This window comes from Rhinocladiella mackenziei, assembly GCF_000835555.1.
Source record: "Rhinocladiella mackenziei CBS 650.93 unplaced genomic scaffold supercont1.5, whole genome shotgun sequence".
NCBI lineage: Eukaryota > Fungi > Ascomycota > Eurotiomycetes > Chaetothyriales > Herpotrichiellaceae > Rhinocladiella > Rhinocladiella mackenziei.
In genome coordinates this window covers 2,421,660-2,444,866 of record NW_013550600.1, presented here as the reverse complement: position 1 = coordinate 2,444,866, position 23,207 = coordinate 2,421,660, and the positions used below count along the sequence as shown (strand labels likewise).

The window sequence follows — 23,207 nt, the reverse complement described above, 5'->3', positions numbered from 1 at the left end:
TGGTCTAGACTTGATATCAGAGAGGGATGGAATTGAGTTACTTTGGCATATTCCTCATGTTTTCGAGAGTCTCCGTCATTACTGCATCAACTCGATCGAGGGTTTTGTGGATTTTAGTGAATTTTCCCTCTCAATGCTGATGAATATAAAATAATCTCGACGCATTCACGTGTGAATCCGGGCGAGGACGCGTAAAGTGGGGTCATTTGACGATAAATCAACGCGTCAAATGACAACCCATGATGCAGATGGTGGATGACCGAAGTACCATTGACGCGAGCCTTGTTCTCGCCCCTCCAGCCACATCATGACTGATCACCATCCGCTTCCGCTTCCGCCTGGATATGCAGCCTTACTTCATCATTCCAGTCGCATGCAAGGCACGACACTGACATCAACGACCACGCTCTATATCGCTTACTGTAGCATCAACACAATGGCCATGCAATACGTCCCCTTTGCGTCAGACATTGAAATACCCTTCTACGCCTCACTGGCTTCTCACAAAATCAATCATGACAAACTCGACGACTCGGCCCGGAAACTGTTGGGCCTATATGAAATCCGGCCCGCCGACGCCAAAGAACATTCCTGCCGCATGCAAATACACGCCAACGCTCTCACCAGTAATGAAGTCCCCGCCGGCTTCTACCGCGCAGAAGGCATGATTAAGAACGTCAACACCATCGAAGAGTACCGCCACATCGATAAATTGGCCCTGATTCAGCAGGCAGGCAGGACCATCTGGGACGCCATCAACGACGGGACAGTTTATTCTTGTCCCTCGCTTCTCGCCTCATTTTTTGTCTTGTCGTTTGCAGACTTGAAAAAATATAAATTCAACTATTGGTTTGCCTTCCCCGCGCTGGTTATGGATCTGCCTTGGATAGCAGTCGGTGGCCAGGCCGCTTCAATTTCAGCACCCGAATCCTCCGATGTGCCGTATAAGAAGTTAAACTCGATCGAAAGTACGTCGCTCGTCGACAGTGTCATGACGTGGAGATACGGCGTCGATTCCAGACAACATGGCTTCTTTCTCGCCAAAAAAGAGCGATATTCTCCACCCGCCCGTATGACGGGCCCGACATCTCCGCAGTCACCGCTCACGCCAACCTCGAACCTTGGCTTCACATGGCGCATCACTTCTCTATCAGGCTACGAATCCAGATTCTTCGATGGCGTGGACCCCGACGACCGCTTTGTCTGTTTCGCCGATCCCTCCAACTACACCGAACCCGGTCCCGTCGCACCGGGCTGGATGCTGCGCAACCTTCTCGTTCTCGTGCGGCAGAGATGGAAACTGGACCATGTCCAGATCCTATGCTATCGCGAGACGCCGGCGAGAAGAGACGCCGCCCGCAGTGTGATTTTCACCATGGAACTACCGGGTCTGACTCAGAAAAATCCACCAGCGGCACAGGCCCCGAGCCCTGAAGGTCCTAAGGCGGTGCAGAAACAAGTGCCCAAAGTCGTCGGTTGGGAGCGCAACGCGGCGAACAAGCTCTCTGGCCGCATGGCCGACCTGACAGAATACATGGACCCGAAGAAACTGGCCGACTCCTCGGTCGATCTGAACCTGAAACTGATGAAATGGCGCATTAGTCCCAACCTCGATCTGGAGCGGATCAAGGACACCAAATGCCTCCTCCTTGGCGCAGGGACGCTGGGCAGCTATGTGTCGCGAAACCTGATGGGCTGGGGCGTACGGAAGATCACATTCGTCGACAACGGATCTGTCTCGTTTTCCAACCCGGTGCGTCAACCTTTGTTCAACTTCAACGACTGTCTGGAGGGTGGGAAGAAGAAGGCCCCCTGTGCCGCGGAGGCGTTGCGCAGTATCTATCCGGGCGTCGATGCCGAGGGACATGTGGTGTCCGTACCTATGGCGGGACACCCGATTACGGATACAGAGAAGACGAAGGCGGAGTACGAGAAATTGAGGGAATTGGTTGACGAGCATGATGTCATATTTCTACTAATGGATACCCGGGAGTCGAGATGGCTGCCGACGGTCATGGGCAAAGCGGCCGGGAAGATCGTGATGAATGCCGCGTTGGGATTCGACACGTACGTGGTGATGAGACATGGTGTCAAGCTCGACGGCTCCAACCCAGAGCGGCCCGAGCTAGGATGTTATTTCTGCAACGATGTCGTGGCCCCCGCGGACTCGATGAAAGACCACACCCTCGATCAACAATGTACCGTCACCAGACCGGGCATCGCGGCGATCGCGTCCGCGCTCCTGGTTGAGCTCCTGGTCTCAGTCCTTCAACACCCCGAAGGCCCTGCGGCACCAGCGTCACTGTCTCCGTCAGAATACCGTGGCGAGCACCCCTTGGGTCTGGTCCCGCACCAGATTCGTGGCTTCCTCTCCAATTTCACCAACATCAACATAGCGGGCAAGGCGTATGACTGCTGTAGTGCCTGTTCCGAAAAGGTGCTGACCGCATATCAGGCAGATGAATGGGACTTCGTGCAAAAGGCGTTGAATGAGAAAGACTACGTCGAGGAGCTGAGCGGGTTGAAAGAGGTGCAGAGAGTCGCAGAGGCTGCGGCGGCAGATATCGAGTTCAGCGAAGACGAGACCGCGGAGGATGAAGATGGCGAGTTGATCTGATTTGATTTGGGTGGACTTTGGGCGCCTACGGTAGCAGCCTTCCAACGATGAAAAGGCCCCGGATGGGAAACGAGACCACGGATCCGAAACAGCTAGGGTTCTGCAAATACAGCGTCCTTATCAACCTTGGCCATGCGCTTGATGCCCACGAAATAAGCCTCTCGTGATTCACGTCGTGAGCTGTCTGGTTTCTCACGATGAACTTTGTGAAACATGGCTTTCAAGCTCTTCTCGAGAACCTTGTCCTCGGCACCCTGGTAGAATTTGCAGACGAAATGTCCGCCGATTTTGAGTGTGTCGTAGCTGAATCGGAGGGCGGCTCGGCAGAGATCCTACGGTAATAATGAACTGTCAGCCTCGACGGAAAATGTGGCCCAGGCCAAACACAGTACGGGACGCGGGACGTACCATACTACCGGCATGATCTCGAAAAGCGTTCCCACTCGTGTTCATTAACCTATGATACGGGTTACTGATGCTCTTCCTGTATAGCCCATCAAGCGGGTCCCAGGGTTCAGACATATCGCTGAGCACAACATCGACCGATTTGTCGAGATGATCATTCTCATCCTCGCGCTGCTCTTCACTTTCTTCGGCCATCATCGTCGCCGTCTCGAATCTTTCTCTTTCCAAGTACCCTGCCGCGGCGTCATCCAATAATTCCTTGTCGAGATGCCCGTCAGAGGTTTCTGGAATGCCGAACATGAGTGGACGCCGCAAACGGCCACGGTCGGGGTCACGGAGGAAGGATTTGATCTCGGCTTGCACATCTGGTGAGAGGAAGTCGCCCTGGATCGTCGACACGCCTTTGGGTGGTTGTACGGGGAGTAAATCGATACCGAGGACGCGGCCGCGGGGCTTGGTCATGTCAAAGGCTACCTACGGGGGATTCTTGTATCAGTATGGGGAAACAATACATGCTCCTCTTTTCCATTGCCTGATAATCGAGTAAATCCGGAATCCATGAGAAGATGGCAATTCTGCGTACCTGACTCCAGCTTCCCGGCGCAAACCCTAGATCCACGACCGTCATTCCGGGTTTGAGCAACCGATACCGCTCATTGATCTGCAAGAGTTTGAATGCCGCACGACTCTTGAGGCCCTGCACCTTGGCGGCTCGTGCAAACTGGTCTCCACGCTGGCGATCAGTCCAGCGCCTGGAGGAGGCCCGGCGCAGCCCCTTCGCGACCGCTGAGCTCAAAGATGGTGATGTTGACGTGAGACCCGATGAGATACGACCTGCAAGCGACCATGCAGAGCTTATTGAGAGGAGACATCGTTGCGGAAAGACGCCGGCGTAGATGTACAAGTGGCGCTGCTGTTGGTGGAGGAAGATTGCACTGGCTGACCAGCGAAGTGCCTGTCGTGGGCTACATGGCTGCATAGCCCTTGTCCAGTGTGAGTCCGGGGAACAGGTTGCAAGAGGAGAAGAGAGAGAGCTGAAGAACTGGTGTGCAAGCTGCGGTAGCAAAATTGAAGCAAGTCCCTCAGAGGAACAAAGCGGCACGAGGGATTTTTACCTATAATGTCATATATGTGGTGCCGCTCTTAGAGAATCCTTGGTCGACGATATTGCTGTTATCGACATCTGTTTCCACATCATCAATTTCTGTTCTGTGCACCTATTTTAGTACGTCTACCAGAAGACAAGTGTGCATTGTTGAATGCTCCAGCTCGAATCCGAATCCAAATGACCATACGTGCAATGATCCCGTCATAAACGCCGCTAATCCAATGATTTGAACATTATTCAAGAATACTTGCAGTCCTCCGGTCCTTCTTAAGAGGTGAAAACTCCGTCAACGGTTTCCCTTTGCCAACGGGCTTTGCCTTCAAGTTGATACGTCCCATCACGCTGGCTGCGCCACGTCCCAGACCCCTAACCTTCGACGCGGGGGCATCGTCAAAGATACTTGTCCGCTTTGCTGGTTCGGTTGTGTCCTGATTCGCGGTTTCAGTATTTTCCGTCTGTCCTGTGGTTTCCTTGTCATCATTCTCGTTCACATGGGCGCCTGCATCATCTCGGTCACTTTCCATATTGGAGCCTTCTTCCACCAGTTTAGAAAGTGGTGGTTTCGTGACGACTGTGTTTGCTTTTGAGGGTGTACTTTCCTTGAGAGGCTGAGAGGTCTTCGTCTTGGTCGCCACGGCCGTTGATTTCTTTGCGATGGAAGGCTTCTCCAACTTGGATTTAATTGCTTTGACTTTTGGCGCGGCTGCTGCATCGGCATCGGCATCCCCCACAGCCTCATCGCGCTGCTGTTTTCCCTTCTTCACGACTTTCTTCTGGGGCTCGACCTCTTCCCCCCCGGGGGATTCCGGCAATATGCTGAGGGTGCGGTTCAAGAATGGTGTGATGGAAAAGGTTGACTTATCCCCCACATTGACCGAGACGCGCTGTTTCTTCGCCACAGGTCCACGCTGTCCGGGGGTACCAATAGTCATATCCGGGTCGAACCTGGCCACATTCCTTTTCTTGGAATTAGCTACAGTAGCGCCACTGAGTCTGGCCTTGGTCATCTCGGCTGATTGAGCCATCTGGGAGGCCTGCAGTTTCTCGATTTCCTCGTGAGCTTCCGTCAGCTGATCCTTTGTCGAACGCAATTTGTTGCGGAATGCATCAAGCTTTCCTTCAAGAACTTCTTTCTCGGCTTCCCACTCCGCCGCCCTCTTTCGGTTCTCACGGTCGCTCTTTTGCGCCTCGCGGTGTGATTTAGCAAGCTCTTTCTTCAGTTCCTCGATCTCGGTGGTCAAAGCGGACTCTTCACGCGCCGAAGCCTTCTCTTGTGTCTTGATACGCTGGACCGTTCTTTTCTCGGTCTCAAGTTCGACTTGAATTGAACTCAATTCTCGCTGCAACGCCAGCTTCTCAGAAAGCAGTTTTTGGTGGGTGCATGTTTGTGATTTCAGGTGTTCCAGTTCAGGCTTGAGTGTATTCAGCTCCCGCGCCAATGCCAATTTTTCCGACAGGATTTTAGTAGCATCGGCGCTTGCGGCATTCAAGGCATGGACTTCTGCCTTCAGGTGATCCAAATCGCGTTGACGAGCTCTCAAGTCCATTTGTGTCTGCCGCAATTCGGCCTCGACCTCAGAAACATGTACCCGCAGCTCTTCATTTGTCTCCTCCAGAGAGGCTTGGTGGTCTTCGTTCTGGGCCGCGTGTTCTTGAAGGCTATCATTTTCGTCCTCGAACAGAAGCAGTTGCACATTTAATGCACGTACACGCTCTTCTTCGTAGATTCGTTCTGCTTCACGTAACGAGCGCTCATACGCGAGTTCGAGCTGGGTGGATTTGACCGATTGGGCAATCTCCGCGTACGACATGTAGGATAGCTCTGCTTCCATTGGGAACGCTACGTGCAGATTGAGGTTGACGAAGCTATTGTATGTGAACTGCGAAAACAAGGCGGGTGACTCGTGAGGGTTGGGGGGTTACAACTTGGATGTTTCGACTTTGTTTTCCGATCGTCAACAATTTGCCGAAAATGGAATGGCACTCTAAGATTGAGAGTCTAAGGCCTTGGCACGCTAGTCTTAGATATAATAAAAGCAGCCCGAAAGATAAGGCCAGGACTCGTTTGATTAACGGGAAACTTCACCGGACGGCTAGACCACCATCGATTGACGTTGCACTGTATTACGCTTCCATGTTCGCCATACCAGCGGCAAATTCGGCCGGACTGGTGACGGTGACAGTCCTCAATTCGAGAAACTCATCCAACCCGTAATTTCCATTCTGTCTTCCCCATCCACTAGCTTTACTCACTCCAATCGCAAGAGTTGCTAATGTTGTTAGCATTCAACTGTACCAGGAATACGAGAATGGAAGGAGACTCACCTTCATCCGTTCCCGTACCGAGAGGGAAATTGATGTGGGTTTGACCAACTTCGATCCGACTGGCGACCTTGAGGGCACGAACAACATCCTTGCTATAAACTGCAGCACTCAATCCATATTTTGAACTATTCGCCAGTTCGATCGCTTCCTCATCTGATTTCACGGTGTACACTGCGACCACTGGTCCGAAAGACTCGTTGTCGTAAATCTCCATTTCAGGCGTCAGCCCACTGATAACAACGGGTTGTAATTTGCCTGGCTCGAGAAGTTGGGCGTTGCCATAAATGATCTTGGCTCCTTTGCCGACCGCATCGTTCAATAGTCGAAGAGAATTGTCAGATCCGGTGGAGGAGACGGCTCCGGAGACGGGAAAATTGGCCGCAACGTTCTTGAGGATTGGAATGAATTTGTCCACAACAGCAGCATCTACCACAATTCGTTCGGTGGAAAAACACACCTGGCCATGGTGAATGTAGCCGCCGTGAATGCAGCCCTGCGCTGCAAGCTCCAAGTCCGCGTCATCAAGGACGAGAGCTGCCGCTTTGCCGCCGAGCTCCATCAAAACGGGCTTCAGATACTTACCAGCCAACGCCCCAATCCGACTTCCCACCGCGGCGGATCCGATAAACTCGATTTTTCGAATATGCCGGTGAGATATCAACGCCTCGGACACGGTTGCAGCATCTTCACGCCGAGTTTGGATGACGTTGAGCACACCGGGAGGCAAGCCAGCGCGGTGAAAGAGCTGGACCAGGAAATGTTGGGTGTGCGGCGACTGTTCAGAAACTTTGAGCAACACCGTACACCCAACCGCAAGGGGAGTGTCAATCGCTCGACAGGCAAGAAATACGGACGCGTTCCATCTGCGGGGGAAAGTAAGCGGTCGAGGATTCCAAATCCATCAGGAGGCGGTGTGGAAAACAACTCACGGCGGAATGCTCAAGACTGGGCCAACGGGCCGTTTGTACACGAACCCCATCATGCCGGGTGTCTGAACAACAGGAATATCCCCTGTCAATACCGAAGTGATTCTGCCACTCATTTCCTCCAAGTGCAAAACGGCCATGTGCGTGTTGAACTTGGCCCAGAACTCAGAACAATTCGTCTCCTCCATTTGAGTTCTGATTAATTCGCCAGCATTCTCACGGATCAAAGCGGCAGTCTTTTGCAGAATCTCACGTCGAACTCGAGGGAGAGATTGAGACCACGACCGAAAGGCAACTTGAGAAGATTCGGCTGCTGCGATGGCATCTTTTGCACTCGCGCTGACATATTTGATGTAGTCCGACTTTGTGTTATTCGAATAATTTGTGACGATTGGGGCGTCTGCCGGGTGGACCGGCTCATTGTCAATTATCAGCGGTAGAGTTTGGAGAGAAGCCATAGCGGTATTCGACGGGAATATTCAAGTCTTCTCCCTTGGGAAATGGATCGAAAAAGGAACTAATATCAATAACGAACACAGTTTTATACTTGTCGTATCCACGAATTTACTTCGACCGGAGGATAGGCCAGGGTCGATTCAACCTAGGTCGGATTATTCACTAATTGGACAACATAGATGCCGGAAGCGCATTTTATTCGACCTTTTTATCATTCCCAACGCTCTTTGGAAACGTCATATGTTGACCAACAGCCGCAGAAAAGGTGGAGGGCCTCAGCTGAAAGAATGGCGGGCTGCCACCTTTTCATGGGCGGCCTGAATCTATGGAGGTCAGGCCCACGATTTCCGTGAAATGCTCTCCAGCTCCTTCATCATTGAACAAGCAATAGTGAGCGGTTCCGACATTTGCAACAGGGGAATGTCGGAATCGGCATTGTTCAGAGGCGTCAGCCTGGTCCGGGGGGCCCCTTGGATTGTGTGCGTGGCCAACGAAAGGAATGCGCTCTACATCGGCGGTGAATTCGCAGATGCCGTGGAAGAAGACCGTGAAAGTCAAAGAAAGAAATTCGAACTTCTAATATCTCGAGACCATCACCTGAGCAGCTTCAAGGGACTTGCAGGTCCTACCTTCCAAAGATATCCCGAGAGAGACTTTCTTAGCTCCATGTTTCGGCCATCTTTCCGGGATAGTTCATCTCGCGCAGGTCAATAGACCTTAACAGGGAAATGGCAACTCTCTGATCCGCTAGCATGGAAACAAACCAGTCACGAGATGTCAAGCGCGAGACGGCGTCGAGAAAATCAGGCGAAGAGACATGCCGGTGCCTCCTCGTTCAAACAGGATATAGTTCTACACATTTGCCCTCGATTCAGTCTCCGGAAGAACTGGCAACCCGCGGGCACGATAACCCTGCTTTCAACCTCAGGTCTTCCTCCATATACGAGGCTCATTTAGCCGAATTACCGCTTCCTTTACTCATCACAAACCGCTTATTCAGCGTGGGGCCGAGCTACTCCTTATCCAAGTTCCTAAGCTTCCCGTTGCCTGGGTCTGGGATGTGACCTGACACGGAGCTCTGCCGATTCCAGACTCCATACAGGAGTCAGTAAAATCTGTCCATCACAAACACTTCACCGTGGTAAACGCTACCAATGTCTCTGTCGGACACTAAGTCATCTCTGGAGCACTTTGTACGAATCACTACCAAAGTGGATATCTCGAAGCTCGAAGACGGTTTCTCGCCGGACCAGGGTAGACCGATCCAAGACTAACAAAGCCAAACAGCCTCGTCAAGATTGCAATTTTTCTCCCATGCCTTCAACAAAACAACGGTGTTCTTAGCCCACCAAGAAAACAGTATGAATGAGTCTCCAGCATTATCCAATGATATGATCACGACTCATTGGAACACCATAAGCCACGCCGATGTTTCCGAATTGAAAGAAAAAGATCCCCTTTTGCATCGGGAAATACGACTTGTTCCGTCCTGGTGAGTTCGGCCGTGGGACCGAACCTGGTCAAATCGACAGCTATCTGGCCATCCATATGCCTATTCAATGTCGGCGACGCTAATTGTGGCACGACACTATTTCTGGAAATTTGTGGCGTTTATTGAGAAAGCAAGGGAGGCTTTATCTTAAACAGGCTTATCCACGGAAATATACTCTTCGAAAGTGCAAGCCCCACGACTTCTATGCCAATAGGGACCTCTCCCACGGCACTTTGCCCAATGGGGTTCTCTCCCGCTGGAGGCTGGCCATCCCCGAATTCCGAGTTTAAGGGCCACGTAATGCATCACAGTGCTGACAGAAATGACCGGAAAACCTATGGAGGTAATTTTCCCGTGCGCGATGCATATCAGACTGCCAGGTAAAAAGAAGTGAATGCACGATGGAGGCATTCCATGAAACATCCGTACTGCCACTAACTTGGTGCTACCATTAAGTAATGGGGACCCTCGACTGCTATCGTTCTGAACGACGCGCTCTCTGTCAACTGGGGGATTTTTATATGAATCGCTGCAGTACTATCTCAGCAAACCAGCCCCTGCTGGCCGTGATTGTGGTTCTCCCACCCGTGGCCTATGATCTCTTGCACTCGCTGATAGAGGGAGACTCATTTTTTAATCTTCCCGTTCGTGTTGCACCACGCGGTTCTCTATGAGCCGATGCACTATGGTTCTTCTTATCCTATCGAGACCATGGCCTCCAGCAAGTATACAGAGCTGATGTTTGTACCTCAATTCAGTCCCGACGCGACCAAAAGGAACAGAGAATTAGAAATTGCTAAGCAAAAATCCCACGCCGCCAAAGTTGCTCACCAAAAGCGCAAACAGAAACAAGAAACCCCGGCATCTGGTCGACATCCCGGTATCTAGTCCCGAGAACCTCTTTGGTTGGATCCCCAAGCCCTCGTAACTAACAATGCCACACAGCTTTCTTGCCTTATCCTCCCGAAAATCAGCCGGATGAAGACTACCCTCTCAATCTTCTCCGGCGACGACAGCCCAAAATCACAAGTCAAACACTACTCGACATTTTACCGGGTGGTCACTCAGATCCTTTCAACGCGCAGGCTCTTCCGATCTCTCCTCGAGTCAATCAGCTCATCACATTCATCAGAGATGCCTACCTCCCCGGTGTTTATATCACGTCCTTCATGAAAATCAAAGAGCCAGTCCGTGGCGCCCCCATGTGTACAACGATCGCTGAAGGTTTTCACGTTACGGGCCGACGCACGGCAGCGAGGGTGTGGGAATCGATGAAAGAGGAATTGTCAGATGAAGGGCGTGCTTTGGCATGGGTTTCCAGCTACATCCCGGTGCTGGCCAAGTATTCTCCCGAAGATACAGCCCGTGACTTGAACCTGATGGCCATCAAGATGCGAGCCCAGAGCTTGAGGATTTTGAAAGACCGGATCGCGAATCTGTCGACCGAGGCTCAGCCCAATATCAGTCTAGTCTCACAAATCGTGTCGCTATTTCGGGCATCATGCAAAGAAAATGACATCGCCTCTGCGAAGATCCACGCCGAGATTATCCGCCACCTGATCGATCGAGTGGAACAGCCGGACCGACACATCCAAGTGCTGTTCACCACGGTGATGAACAACGACACCGAAGTTGCCGTCTCACATATGCGCAACACCATCTTTGACTTTGAAGGATGGGTCCGCCAGCAACTGAACAAGCTGTGGGTGGACAAGGCGGAAACAAACATGCCTCTTGTCTCTGAAGAATACAGGGATCTGCATCCCTGTATTCAGCTTCCCGCCACCCGTGACGCCTGTATCCGATTACGCCGGTACCTGCTAACGCGCCAGACCCTCGTCAACTTGAACGACCCCCAAGACCTGGACCGTACTGACGCAGTCTTCACCGTCTTCACGCAAGACTCGCTCTATGACTCGGGCGTCCTGATCAATGTCTACATCAACCTGGTCGCAGGCAAGGTATACCAGATGAAAGCAGCATTTCGCCACATGGAAGCCTCGATCGCTCTTACGACCTTGCATGTCCTCAGAAGAGGTGTCTTCGAAGCCACCATCTACGGCGGAGACCATCGGATCCGCTATCACGTCACCACGATCACCCATCTCGAAGGCACGATGCGGACAATGCTGAAACTTGCGAGCCCCGAAGATCTAGCGCAGTACGGCGCTGCGATACTGTGGATCTTCTTCTACGGGGCACGCTTCGAGTGGCGCATCAACAAAAGGTCGTTGGACCAAGGCCTCAAGCCGGAAAAGACGTGGTTTACGGAAATGTTTGCGCGACAGGCAAGGGAATTGAAAATCACACAGTGGAATGATGCACGGGAGGCTCTTTCGAAGTTCGTCTTCTATGAGTTTCTCGAGCCCAATTTGCCGGCATGGTATGAAGAGACATTATCAGCGGGAAAGGAAGGAATAACTACGGCCCATCAAGTGTGGTGAATTTAGAAAGGGGTGACGTCTGATTGAGATTACGGTGCTCATACGGTAGGTCCTACGTCTCCCTCTGAAGTTTTCAGGTCAGAACCCGAACTTTTCTGCTTCGTCGTCCAATTTTCTTTATCCTCCATTCCGAATTCAGTCTCCAGCCCCGTCTGTAGTCTAATTGACTTTTCAACAAAACACCAGCAAGGAGCTCACTCTGGAGAAAACAATGGAATTTCGCCAGACATGTTTCAGAGCATCCAAAACACGTTGACCAGCTGGCCTGTGGCTGGAAGCATACTGGTCAGTGCATCCATAAGAGAGCGTCACTCGCAAGGTCGGATCGGCAGTGCGGTCAGAGAGTTGGTCGAAATGGCTATTGAAGATGACGGGCAGGAATGACGACGCCCCAAATCGCGCCAAAAGATCGAACGAACTACCACGCCGCGGTAATGGGTGCTTGATCGCTCTCTGGGGGCCCAGCCTGACATACTGGCAGGAGTGTTGAGGACGAACCCGGAACTCCCCTGGCAATAATCTGGTATATTGCCCCATTCAGCACGACTTGTGTCACAATCCACTAATGTCATGAGACCCAGGCCAATAATGCAAATAGCAAAGTCAAATATGTGGAGAGGTTTATATTGCCGCAGCTGATAGCAACCATGCCCCATGTTGCTATCAAAAGGCTGACGACAGGAAGAAATAGGCCTGGTAGTATGTGCCCCAGGTATATTTTATATACCACGTGGGTTAGGATGTGAAACTCGACTCAAAGAGAGGAAAGTTCTTACCATCCATCACACATGCTCGAGATCCATTCATGATGGTCCATGATCCTGCCGAGCCTGAAGTTGTATATTCCTGGTTCCAGATATTCTCAGCCCCTCCCATTTGTTGTGTCATGGCGATGACCATAGCCATACCGAGAGTGAGAATGATAAAAATCGAAAGTGTTGAAAACCCATTTAAGCTTGTGCAGGGGGGATGAGCATGATTGGGAACTGTATCGACCAAAACACGAGGATGAGCTATCATTTGGTTGGTTGTAATTCCACCATCGGCCGGCAAAATCGTTTGGGATATCCAAAAACGACGGTCAAAGTCGCACGAATGACCCAGAACGTAGCCGTCCTTCCTGTCCATGTCCGAATTGCGAACGAAGATATCAACACATCATATCTCATCAATGATGAGGAGTCGATTCTTACCATGCCAGAACAGAGCTGTGATTACATGGGTCACCACAGCAAATTGAGAGAAGAATCCCAAGGGAGATCGAATGGTTATCGGAAATGGGACATGAGAAGTCGTGCCGATATGACCATTCAGCACTAACGAAATTGTATCCGCCATAGCTCGGATCAAAGCTGAGTCGAGTCAGTGGAATGCTGTTTCGGAGCTATCGACGAATTTACGGTGGTAGATTTCCTCCCTCCATGTCAAACCGGCCTGAAAAATGGAACTCGCTTCCCGTCCCAACCTGACGTTCAAGGCATCGCTGCACCAGAAACCAAGGGTGGTGAATAAAGTCCACGTCAGCAGCATGACGTCGGAGTCGATATTGGACTAGCTACCGTCATCAGCATAACTGGATTCCTGCCTTTCCAAAACCCAGCCAAACAAACGTGTGCGTTTCTGAATCCCTTGTTTGACATTGCCCTGGGTGAATTGTCGTCGCAGTGTGATCACTTTCAATGCAACGGTTTCTGGTACCGGTGTTGAATGATGACCTTCGAACTTATATATATATGTTCAAAGACCTGTCGTATCTATTGACTGGAAGATATCTTCGTCGTTTGCCTCTACGATATATTTTGTCGGAAGTATCCATGTTGATCTTTCCGTCCATGATATGATGTCTTCCCACCGCAGTATGCGTGTGATCTCAGCTAGGCTATCACGTTCTGCCAAACTGTACCAATGGTCAATGGTCACAGCGTTGATCCAGGAGACTTGCCGGCGAGTTATGTCTTGCATTTGTTGATGAGCAAAACAAATAACGAGGACTAGGAACGAGGGTACGGCACGATACATGGAACTATTATCAGATATAGTATGTTACAATCTCTGACAAGTTCAAGCTCAACACTAGAATTTTGTCACATTGGCGATGCAGAGACCAAAAGAACAGTCAATAATGGTAACAACCTACTTGGGGACCTATTCCTTCCCAATTTATCTTATTTTTCGACATCATGATAACGACTAGCTGACGGTTGCCATGTTCAAAACCACAGAACATCTTCCAAGTTCACACCATACAGCTGATCCCCAATGAATGGCTCCCCAGCCTACCATCGGTTATGACCGTCTCATAATGCGCATCAATATACCAACCAGCATACGACGAGATTTGGCTTAGTGAGGTCCTTGAAGGATGAACAGAAGTCGGAAGAACATGTCCAGCTTGCCATTGGTGCTGGGACTCTCATCTCAGTCAATGCCGGTCCCCACTCTTCCACACAAACGCAATCAATATCATCGCCTCCACAACAGGTATTCGCATTTGTTTTGGCCATGCCCTGGTTCATTGCGGGGTAACGTCGTCCCGGTCTGCACTTCATATTTCACCATCGGCTTCAAGAATATATATAGCTGGCGCTGAAGGAGGTTCGAAAGCGGAAACAGATACTTTTATATCTAATTGCATTCTTCACTCTCCACCGCCATCACTGTGATAGCAACTCTGCAGAACTCGGTGGTGTCGTACGACATCATCATACTCAATTATCAGACCATCCTCGCTTTCGGATCACAGGACACAGGCATGCAATTCATATGGCTCGTACAGAAGATGTTCAAGCTGCATACCAAGACCATCCTTCTGTTCAGTGTCGTTTGCATCATCATCCTCTACATCTGGGGATTCATTGCCATTTGGGCAGACAGTGTTGGGTTCAAGAACGTGAGCGAAATCTGGGTATATTCGTCGTATTTCGGACTGTTGGTTCATTAGTGGTACTAGCTTCCGTACACGTTTATCTCAGATCTCATCCCTCGACCGAGACTGTTTCTTTTCTGGAGCTTGTAGGACCGTTCACTACGTCGGCAATCGTCGACCAATCCGGATGTAATACGAACATGACTTTTGCATTCCTCTTGTCCGTCCCAATTGTTGTAGTTTGTTGACTCAGGAAAGGCAGGATAGAATGGGACTCGAAGACTGAATCCATAAATGGTGGTATCGTGGAGGGACAAGCGTAATTCGGCCAACTGATGGCATCATGCCCCACAATATACATTTGAAACCAAGCAACATCATGTCAAAGTATTGCAGAACTAAGAAGAGTAGCTCCAGAGGAAGTGCTAGGTAAAAATGGAGGCCATATCAAATCCGGCGTTTACGGACATAAGACTATGCGCCAAGACCTGATGCTCGAAGTCTCAGATTGAAGCCACGGCTGCATCTGCATCTCCGACTTTTGAAATTGTCGACAAACTCATCCTTCGTTTCCCGACTTACGTTCAACTCCACAGACTAGCAATGCGATTCCTCAAGTTTCTAACGCTGACGGCGCTGTCCTGGACCGCAGTGGTCACCGCCAAAAAGGCCACGACTAACAAATTCGACACCTACTTCGCCCAACAAGAGGCCTCGGCACCCCTGGAACTCGACGAGAAGTCTTACAATGAATTGACCACCGCACCGCGAGACTACTCACTGGCTGTCCTCCTCACGGCCCGCCACGCACGATACGCATGTGGGATTTGCCGAGACTTCGACTCAGAGTGGTCCATTCTAGGCCGCAGCTGGCAAACAGGAGACCGAAATGGCGATCACCGAGTGCTTCTGACCACGATTGATTTCGACCAAGGCAGAAATGTCTTCATGAAGGTTTGTCTCCCATCATTCCCGCCAAGTCGATGAAACCAATACTAAAGATATTCCCTCACAGCTTCAGCTTCAAACCGCGCCTGTCCTCTTATTCTTCCCTCCGACCGTTGGCCAGAATGCGAAACCGGATGGCCAACCTTTGCGCCTGGACTTCCTCGGTCCTCAGACCGCTGACGGTGTCCGGAATTGGCTTCTCCGCCATCTCCCCGCCGGAGACTACCCCCCGGTCATACGTCCGATCAACTATGCCAGAATGGGAGCTTCGATAACTATCCTGCTCGGCGTCTTCACGTTCGTGACCGTGGCCTACCCTTATATCATGCCCATCATACAGAACCGCAACTTGTGGGCCGGTGTCAGTTTGATTATGATTCTGCTCTTCACTAGCGGACACATGTTCAACCACATCCGAAGAGTGCCGTATGTGACAGGAAATGGCCGTGGTGGAATCAGCTATTTCGCCGGTGGATTTCAGAACCAATATGGCATGGAGACTCAGATTGTGGCAGCTATGTGTAAGTTGCGCCCATCCATCTAACCTGTCGATTACTTTCCAGGCCCGGGCTGATACGTACAGATGCCCTCCTCGCTTTCGCCGCAATCAATTTGGCTCTCAGAGTCCCGCGTATCAAGGATTCTCGCACTCAACAAGCTGCCGTCATGATCTGGGCATCTGTTCTCTTTGGAATGTATAGTTTCTTGATGAGTGTCTTCAGGATCAAGAACGGTGGCTATCCTTTTTGGCTCCCACCGTTCTGAGCCTTTGGCGAGAGCAAGCCTTTTCGATATTGTGTTACATGTACAGTACGAATTTGAACTCAGCCACAGAAGCTCCAGTCACAGAACGGGATCAGAATTGGGGCTCGGGTTAAAATAAAGCAAAGAGATGAAAGTCTGCCGGATGGGTTTGAACTAGTTTTGTTCAAGTTCCCCAAATCGTTTAGCCCAAAGTCTCAGGCGTACGAGGTCGATTTTAGAAGCTGGAGATTGATGTTGCTGGGTGGTCCTACTCGCCGAAGAACTATCATGTCTGTTGCTCCGCACCATTGGGCACCGTCGTCGCTGTTGAGGTGGAGAGAGGTGTAGCGGTGATGGTGGCGGTGAATCAGCTTAGTATCGCGGTGAGCTGACCACCGGGAGAGAAGGGGCCAGTGTTACGATCTACTAGATCGCCGCCGTCGACGCGATCGAGATCCAGTAGATAATTACTCGATCGCGCATTCGGGATCCCAATTGGGTATTTCGTCCCTTCCCCCATGGTGTTTGTGATCTCGCTGTCGCCTCTAATCGGGATAAGTAGCTTCTTCTTGCGGTATCTACTACAGTTCGAATTGGCGTTCTGCTTGAAAGAGACGAGGAAGTGTTTGATACACAATCCACAGTGCCAGGCATGGTGGGTCGGCAGCGCAAGATTGATATAATCACTCCCCCACTGCCAAATTGGGGACTGGTGTTGAACAATTGATGGCCTATCGTTCACGACTAACCGGGTTATTATGCAACATTCGCTCACCAAACTGTATCACCATCGACAGGCAGCAATGATGACGTACACTCGTTAGATATATATATATATATAGATGGACTCTATCCTGCACTCGTGAGGAGAGCCAGAGCTTTTTTTTTTTTTTCCTCAATGAAGAGAAGTTTGACAACTGGGCAACACCCCTCCTGTTGAACTTCGTGGATTGAAAAGAGTGCTCTGGCTCTCCTCATAGAGCCCATGTATATATCTATCTAACGAGCGTACGTCACCATTGCTGCCTGTCAATGGTGATACAGCCTATTGAGCGAGTGTTGCAATATGTCCCAGTCTGTGGTAAATGATTGGCTAGCATTTGTTCAATGCTATTGTCCAACACCTCCTCTTATTTGGTGCATGATCAACCCATATCCATTCGATGCCCTTCCAGGAAAGTGTCTCTGGGCCGCGATTAAGTGAGGGAGGCGACACCAAGCGAATGGAAGATGGGGTGGGGTTGGCTGACACAGTCGAGGGAAGAGATGATTGACTATTAGCCATTCTGCAAGTTACAACGGTCAGCGACGACGACGTCTATGGGTAGATAGGATGTAACGACGACGTCTACAGGTAGGTAGACTGCTGAAGATATTCACACACCCACCGCCACTGATCGGCGACGGATATGACATCCGGATCTACTAGATCCATCGACGACGCGATCGAGAACTAGATCGCGTAGCTAGTAGATCGGAACACCGCCTGAACGGTGGAGGGCGGGTACAAAAAAGTCGAAAGAGACAGTGTTTAAGTGGTAACAATCAGGTGTAGATAAGCTTTATGCGAGCTTTGTGGTGACTACTTCACAGAAGCTCTAAGGCGACAGCGAGGTAGAGAGACGGGTGTTACCTAAAGCAATGATCATAGAATTTCAGCGCCACAGTTTTGTGGCGCAGTTGCGTAATGCGACGCCAAGAGCGACGGTCCGGAGATGTGGAGACAATCAACTTGAACAATACCACCATGTGACTTTGCCCCAGTTTACTCCACAGTCACGTGACACAAAACAACCACGTGACTCCACAAATGGTTTGCTCTAATTGGTTAGAAACTTTAAGCAATTCTCGCTTGCATCTACCGCTCGAAAACCCCACAACGACAAGGTTTCCAGCCTCGACCAAAGTTTAATTCATACTCATTTTGACCACAGTCCGATGAGAATCTTATCTTCCGGCGGGGAATGCCACTACACACGATGCTCCTCAATTTCAACATGGACCTTGGAATCTTCTTTCACCTCATCAGTTGTCCTCTCAATTGCTTCTCTGAACTCTGCTCTGTTATACTTTACTCTGAACGCCCAAACGCTTTCGTTGTTGAAGACATCGTCCATTTGTTCCAGACTCTTACCACAGGACTCCTGAAAGAGGAGAAATACGTGGATGAAAGCACACACACAGAGTGTGCCGAAAATGATGTGTACCTGGGTTATTCCACAGTTAGCGTTTGGACGATAGTTGATGGAAGTCGTTGTATGAGTCGCAGATGTACCTTCCATTGAATGTGCTGAAAGCCGGGCGGTGTCCAGAAAGTCAACGAGAAGTTCATGGCCCAATTGAATAAGGTCGCCAACGACACGGTTTTGCTACGGATGTACAGCGGAATGATTTCAGCAGGATATATCCAGCCAGCAGGACTGTCGAGGATGTCAGTGAGCCTTGCTGTTTCTTTCCAACTGTTGCAAGCCGGAGCAAACTTACCCCCAGGACACAGCAAACGTCGCAATGAAGAGATAGCTGCAAGCAATGATCGCCTTGCTAGCTGAATCATCATTGACAACCCAAGTTACAGTCTTTACACCGTTGAGTCCTTCAGGGACGTCGTGACCGTAACCACCCATCAGTCCAGCTTCGGTGAACAACCAAAAGGCCATTACCACACTTCCGATCATCATCACCTTCCGTCTCGGCCACCGTCATCACCACGTTGATGACATATTGGATGCTTGCAGCAATCAAGGTGAAGTTTCCACTCAGCCCAGCCATCTGGAAGATGTAGACAATGTAGTACATCATGGCGTTAGTTCCAGAGTACTGTGACCAGATGTGTGCAAAGATGGCGCAATGCACGCGGATGATGTTTTTCCGGGTAAACAGCTCTGCCCATGACATTGTCCTGGATTGACGCTCGATCTCGATCTTCTCTTTGATTTCTCGGACCTCAGTTAAGACCAGGGGAGAGTGCCTATCCCCTCGAGCGTGCAGGGCGGCCAGAATGTCGATGGCTTCATCCCAGCGATCTTTACTCGCGAGCCAGCGTGGCGAACGGGGGAGAAAGGGGACGAAGATCATAAGAACGATTCCCGGTATCATTTGCAGGCCCCAAGGAAGGCGGAACGACGCGGTTGAATTGATATATGATGTGCCAAAGCTGACAAAATACATGATGAGGATCCCCCAGGTGATCATCCATTGCTGCAGTGAGAGGAGACGGCCACGAATCTGAGGGGTGCTCAATTCGGCGATGAGGATCGGGCCTTGAGAGGTGAGCATGCCCACAGCGAAGCCGTTAATGATGCGGGAGACGATCAGCATGGCCGTATTCTGCACAGCGCACATCAGTGCCGACCCAACGATCCAGATGCAGCAGGCGACGAAGAGGGAGTCGCGACGTCCGTAGCGATCACCAGTCCATGAAGAGAACAACGCCCCGAGGAGGGAACCCCCGGCCATGGACGCAGTTATGCCACCCTGTTTTACAGATGATGGGTTGTTGAAGTAAATCTTGTACTGGACAAAACCAATAAGTACTGGTCCCGACGCAGAAAATAAAAAGATTCCAAGTACCTGATCAGTCCCAATGATTGCTGATAGACTAGAAACGTCGAAACCTTGCAGTAATCCACCCATTGTGCACATTGTTGCGGCGAAGTAGACATTATTGATTCGGTAGCGGGGAGAATCCATCCCGCATCGAAGCTTCTTGTGTCAATAGGCTTGAGGGACAGACGGAAGGACGAGAATGCTAGGATTCTGCGAGGCATGGCTCTGCTGCCTCGTAAGTTGCAGGGAAATCTCTTGATTTGTATGGAAACTGTATAGGTCCGGGGGGGGGGGGGGGGTGATGGTCATCGCTTCGTAATGGCGTGGGATAAGCGACATCCGACACTCAAAGGCATCGAATAATTGGTTACACCGCCTCTGCGTGGATTTAGTTTTTCTCCGCCCCACTTTTAACCAGTCCATTTTTCAGAGAGCGATTTCCGATATCCTTCGCTTCCTTCGCCCCTTTCCGACAATTCAACTCCACCAACCGTCAAGCACGACATCAATGTATACAACAAGCGACCACGTGGGGAACGAAAGACATACCATCACGGTTTCGGCATCTCCCCACCGACCCGACAAGCTGCGAAGAACGCGCTCGGGTATGCAGACGTTCCCTTTTCTCCCACCCCCCGATTAACGAAACCCTGACGCAGGATGTATGATTTGTCGACGAAGAAAAGTAAAGTGCGATGAACGAACCGGTGGCTGCGCCAATTGTGAGCGTCTGCGGCTGGACTGCCCGGGGTATGGTGTCCATGAACTTCCCGAATCGGGACCAATCCAATCCTCGCCGGATCTCACCAAGGCAGGTATCAAGAGAAGGAGGGTTTTGCAGTCGTGCGAAGAATGTCGTCGCTCGAAGACACGATGCTCGGGGTCACGGCCAGTATGCGGGCGTTGTGAAAGAAGAAGCCTAAGTTGCTTTTATCCAGATCAGGCGCCAGCGGAGATTGGTTCGACAGATGAGTCAAGGGTCCCAGTGCCCAATCCGGTGGCAATTACACCAGCCGTTCTTGAATCCTTATCATGGTATGTACCCACTGAATAATCACTTGAAATCACATTTATGACCTTTCAAGGCTTCAATCGGATCGCTTGCCCGAGCTGAAGTATGTCCGGGATTTGGTTGAGAACTACTTTGCGGTATTCCATCCTCTTCGTTGCTTCGGCTTCTTGCACAAGCCGTCATTCTTACAGAGCTTGGACGATGGCTCAGCGACAGAAAGAGATGATGCCTTGCTTCACATTGTGTGCTCGCTGGGCGCCAAGTATGTTGGTTCTGCCAGAGAACGGTGACACACTGACCAATGACCAGATCTTTCGCTCTGCGATATAGCAAACAATTTAGGCTCCTGCCGACCAAATGGATTCTGACGACAGGCAACAAGTGGGCGGAGCGCGCCCTGGCGAAGATCTTGCATAGTCTCAGCCAAATCTCAGTGGAGAATCTCATGGTGCGATCTCAAACATGGCAGACGTTGTTGACGTTGACGTTTGTCAGGCTGCTGTACTTCTCCAAGACCACCAGATTCGACTTGGCAAATACTCTACCGCTTTCATGCTTACCGGCTTCACCGCACGCATGGCGCAAGCACTTCAAATAAACCTTGAGTTCTCGAGTGACATATTAAGCCATGACGGCACAGATGCTATAGATGCTACTACCAAAGAATCTCGACGTCGTTTGATGTGGGCTTGCTACATCACGGATGCATCCGTTGGAAGCGGCGTTGATCAACTGACCTTACTGCATGAGGAAGATATCAAGATCCAGCTTCCTTGTGATGAAAGGTTGTTCATGCTTCAAACCGCCTGTGTCACCGAGCTGCTGGAGCCAGGAGAGGTCCTGAGCTTCATTCCTGAACGTTTGCTTCCACCAAAACCCACAGACAATATGGGACTCACAGCATTCTACATTCGCCTAGTCGCCATCAGGAAGAAAATCTTGAGGCAAGTATCGCATATCCACTCTGACCAATCAGTTTCTCAGTGAATACAGGTACGTGAAGCAGCTCCACTCCGCAATGCCGCCCTGGTTGCCAGAATCCGAGTTCACGGCTCTCAAAAACGAATGCACCGATTGGCATTCTTCCCTTCCACAGAATCTTCAGCTCAATCCAAGTACCCTCTATATCCGGGCAGAGACTGGCGAACTGGGTGCACTCTGCTTCTTGCATGCTACATACAGTGCGACTCTAATCGATCTGTACCGCATTTTTGTGCCGCGGCTGTACAAGCTACGGTCAACCTTCGATTTCCCCTATCAGCAGCAAGATTATCTTGCTCAGCGCAAAATGGAGTTATATGATCATGCAAAAAGCATTGCGAACATAATCGTTGAGGCAATTCACCGACAAGGACCTAGTGCTCTCGCCGACTTCTGGTGGCCAAGCATCACCTATGAATCGTGCCGTCACATGGTTTACTATGTAACTCAGGTACAGCCAAGTCGAAGAGACCTTATGTCCGAGACAACAACATTTCTGAAGAGCAATATAAATGCACTCAAAGCTATGCAATCGCTCTGTGCCATGGCTGACCCTCTGGTAAGACCTTTACTTAAAATCCTCCGTCGTGCGATAACATCTGGTAGTCCATTGCGGCGGAAAAGATGCTTTCGAAACTCAACATAGCGGGTGACACTCACAATCTCGGGCCTGAAGACCCCATGGAGTCAGATGAGGCGTGCAGGTGTGTCATTCTCGTCCTCTAGTGTCATGCTTCGTTCGCTTACAGCGTTGCTTACAGTTCCACCGCTCCGGGGACGCCAGCACAAAGCGCTCCTGACTATGTCCTACATCCACTCTCAATCTACAGAATGGCTCGCAAATCAATCCCTGAAAAACATGCTCCAGAGAAGACCGTATCGCCCACGGCCACCACGCATACGCCGAACTCGTCTATATCATTGCAAGCTAGGCACCATGTGTCACCAAACGGAACACACCGAGCGGTCGATGGACAGAACGTTACATCGCATCATCCGTTACCAGACATCCGTGAAAACCCCTTACGTCACGAGACATGGATCGACGAGGAACTTCAGCTTCTCTACCCATCCGAAATGACAAGCTTCTGGGAGCCTGCTGCCACCTTTGCAGATGGCTCCTACAATGCAGAGCTTCCCACATGGATCACAGACTTTCACCAAGATCAGTCGTGGCTCGACTATTGGCCGGGAACTCGAGATTGACGGATCTTAGTCCCTGAAGACCCGATTCAGGGCTCCAGAGAGGTGGAGACTGGGAGGAGACTGTAACGGATATCGCTACGAGATCCGTGAAGGAACTCTCCCGAAAGGGTTTCCCCTCGGCCTTTACAACA

The 23,207-nt window shown here is 50.7% G+C and overlaps 8 protein-coding genes across 8 annotated transcripts; 4 read left to right on the top strand and 4 right to left on the bottom strand.

The window, feature by feature from the left end:
* Positions 1 to 436: 436 nt before the first annotated feature.
* On the top strand, positions 437 to 2,617 carry Z518_07360 (E1-like protein-activating enzyme Gsa7p/Apg7p; the record flags this gene model as incomplete). The annotated part of the gene is made up of 1 exon (XM_013415489.1): positions 437 to 2,617. One exon carries the CDS (start codon positions 437 to 439, stop codon positions 2,615 to 2,617), a length of 2,181 nt encoding a protein of 726 aa, XP_013270943.1.
* Positions 2,618 to 2,709: 92 nt separating this feature from the next.
* Z518_07359 (uncharacterized protein) lies at positions 2,710 to 4,001 on the bottom strand (the record flags this gene model as incomplete). The annotated part of the gene is made up of 3 exons (XM_013415488.1): positions 2,710 to 2,949; positions 3,026 to 3,496; positions 3,606 to 4,001. 3 exons carry the CDS (start codon positions 3,999 to 4,001, stop codon positions 2,710 to 2,712), a joined length of 1,107 nt encoding a protein of 368 aa, XP_013270942.1.
* Positions 4,002 to 4,363: 362 nt separating this feature from the next.
* Positions 4,364 to 5,962, bottom strand: Z518_07358 (uncharacterized protein; the record flags this gene model as incomplete). The annotated part of the gene is made up of 1 exon (XM_013415487.1): positions 4,364 to 5,962. One exon carries the CDS (start codon positions 5,960 to 5,962, stop codon positions 4,364 to 4,366), a length of 1,599 nt encoding a protein of 532 aa, XP_013270941.1.
* A 292-nt stretch (positions 5,963 to 6,254) lies between these two features.
* On the bottom strand, positions 6,255 to 7,839 carry Z518_07357 (uncharacterized protein; the record flags this gene model as incomplete). The annotated part of the gene is made up of 3 exons (XM_013415486.1): positions 6,255 to 6,400; positions 6,456 to 7,318; positions 7,385 to 7,839. The coding sequence occupies 3 exons, from the start codon at positions 7,837 to 7,839 to the stop codon at positions 6,255 to 6,257; spliced, it is 1,464 nt and encodes a 487-aa protein (XP_013270940.1).
* Positions 7,840 to 10,040: 2,201 nt separating this feature from the next.
* On the top strand, positions 10,041 to 11,773 carry Z518_07356 (uncharacterized protein; the record flags this gene model as incomplete). The annotated part of the gene is made up of 2 exons (XM_013415485.1): positions 10,041 to 10,209; positions 10,275 to 11,773. The coding sequence occupies 2 exons, from the start codon at positions 10,041 to 10,043 to the stop codon at positions 11,771 to 11,773; spliced, it is 1,668 nt and encodes a 555-aa protein (XP_013270939.1).
* Positions 11,774 to 14,552: 2,779 nt separating this feature from the next.
* Positions 14,553 to 16,352, top strand: Z518_07355 (uncharacterized protein; the record flags this gene model as incomplete). Its single annotated transcript, XM_013415484.1, has 4 exons — positions 14,553 to 14,678; positions 15,147 to 15,593; positions 15,655 to 16,108; positions 16,171 to 16,352. The coding sequence occupies 4 exons, from the start codon at positions 14,553 to 14,555 to the stop codon at positions 16,350 to 16,352; spliced, it is 1,209 nt and encodes a 402-aa protein (XP_013270938.1).
* A 1,949-nt stretch (positions 16,353 to 18,301) lies between these two features.
* Positions 18,302 to 19,964, bottom strand: Z518_07354 (uncharacterized protein; the record flags this gene model as incomplete). Its single annotated transcript, XM_013415483.1, has 5 exons — positions 18,302 to 18,538; positions 18,607 to 18,751; positions 18,816 to 18,924; positions 18,992 to 19,844; positions 19,902 to 19,964. The coding sequence occupies 5 exons, from the start codon at positions 19,962 to 19,964 to the stop codon at positions 18,302 to 18,304; spliced, it is 1,407 nt and encodes a 468-aa protein (XP_013270937.1).
* A 421-nt stretch (positions 19,965 to 20,385) lies between these two features.
* On the top strand, positions 20,386 to 23,076 carry Z518_07353 (uncharacterized protein; the record flags this gene model as incomplete). Its single annotated transcript, XM_013415482.1, has 10 exons — positions 20,386 to 20,482; positions 20,537 to 20,627; positions 20,693 to 20,769; positions 20,816 to 20,912; positions 20,963 to 21,175; positions 21,232 to 21,337; positions 21,385 to 21,837; positions 21,866 to 22,429; positions 22,477 to 22,568; positions 22,620 to 23,076. 10 exons carry the CDS (start codon positions 20,386 to 20,388, stop codon positions 23,074 to 23,076), a joined length of 2,247 nt encoding a protein of 748 aa, XP_013270936.1.
* Positions 23,077 to 23,207: the final 131 nt, after the last annotated feature.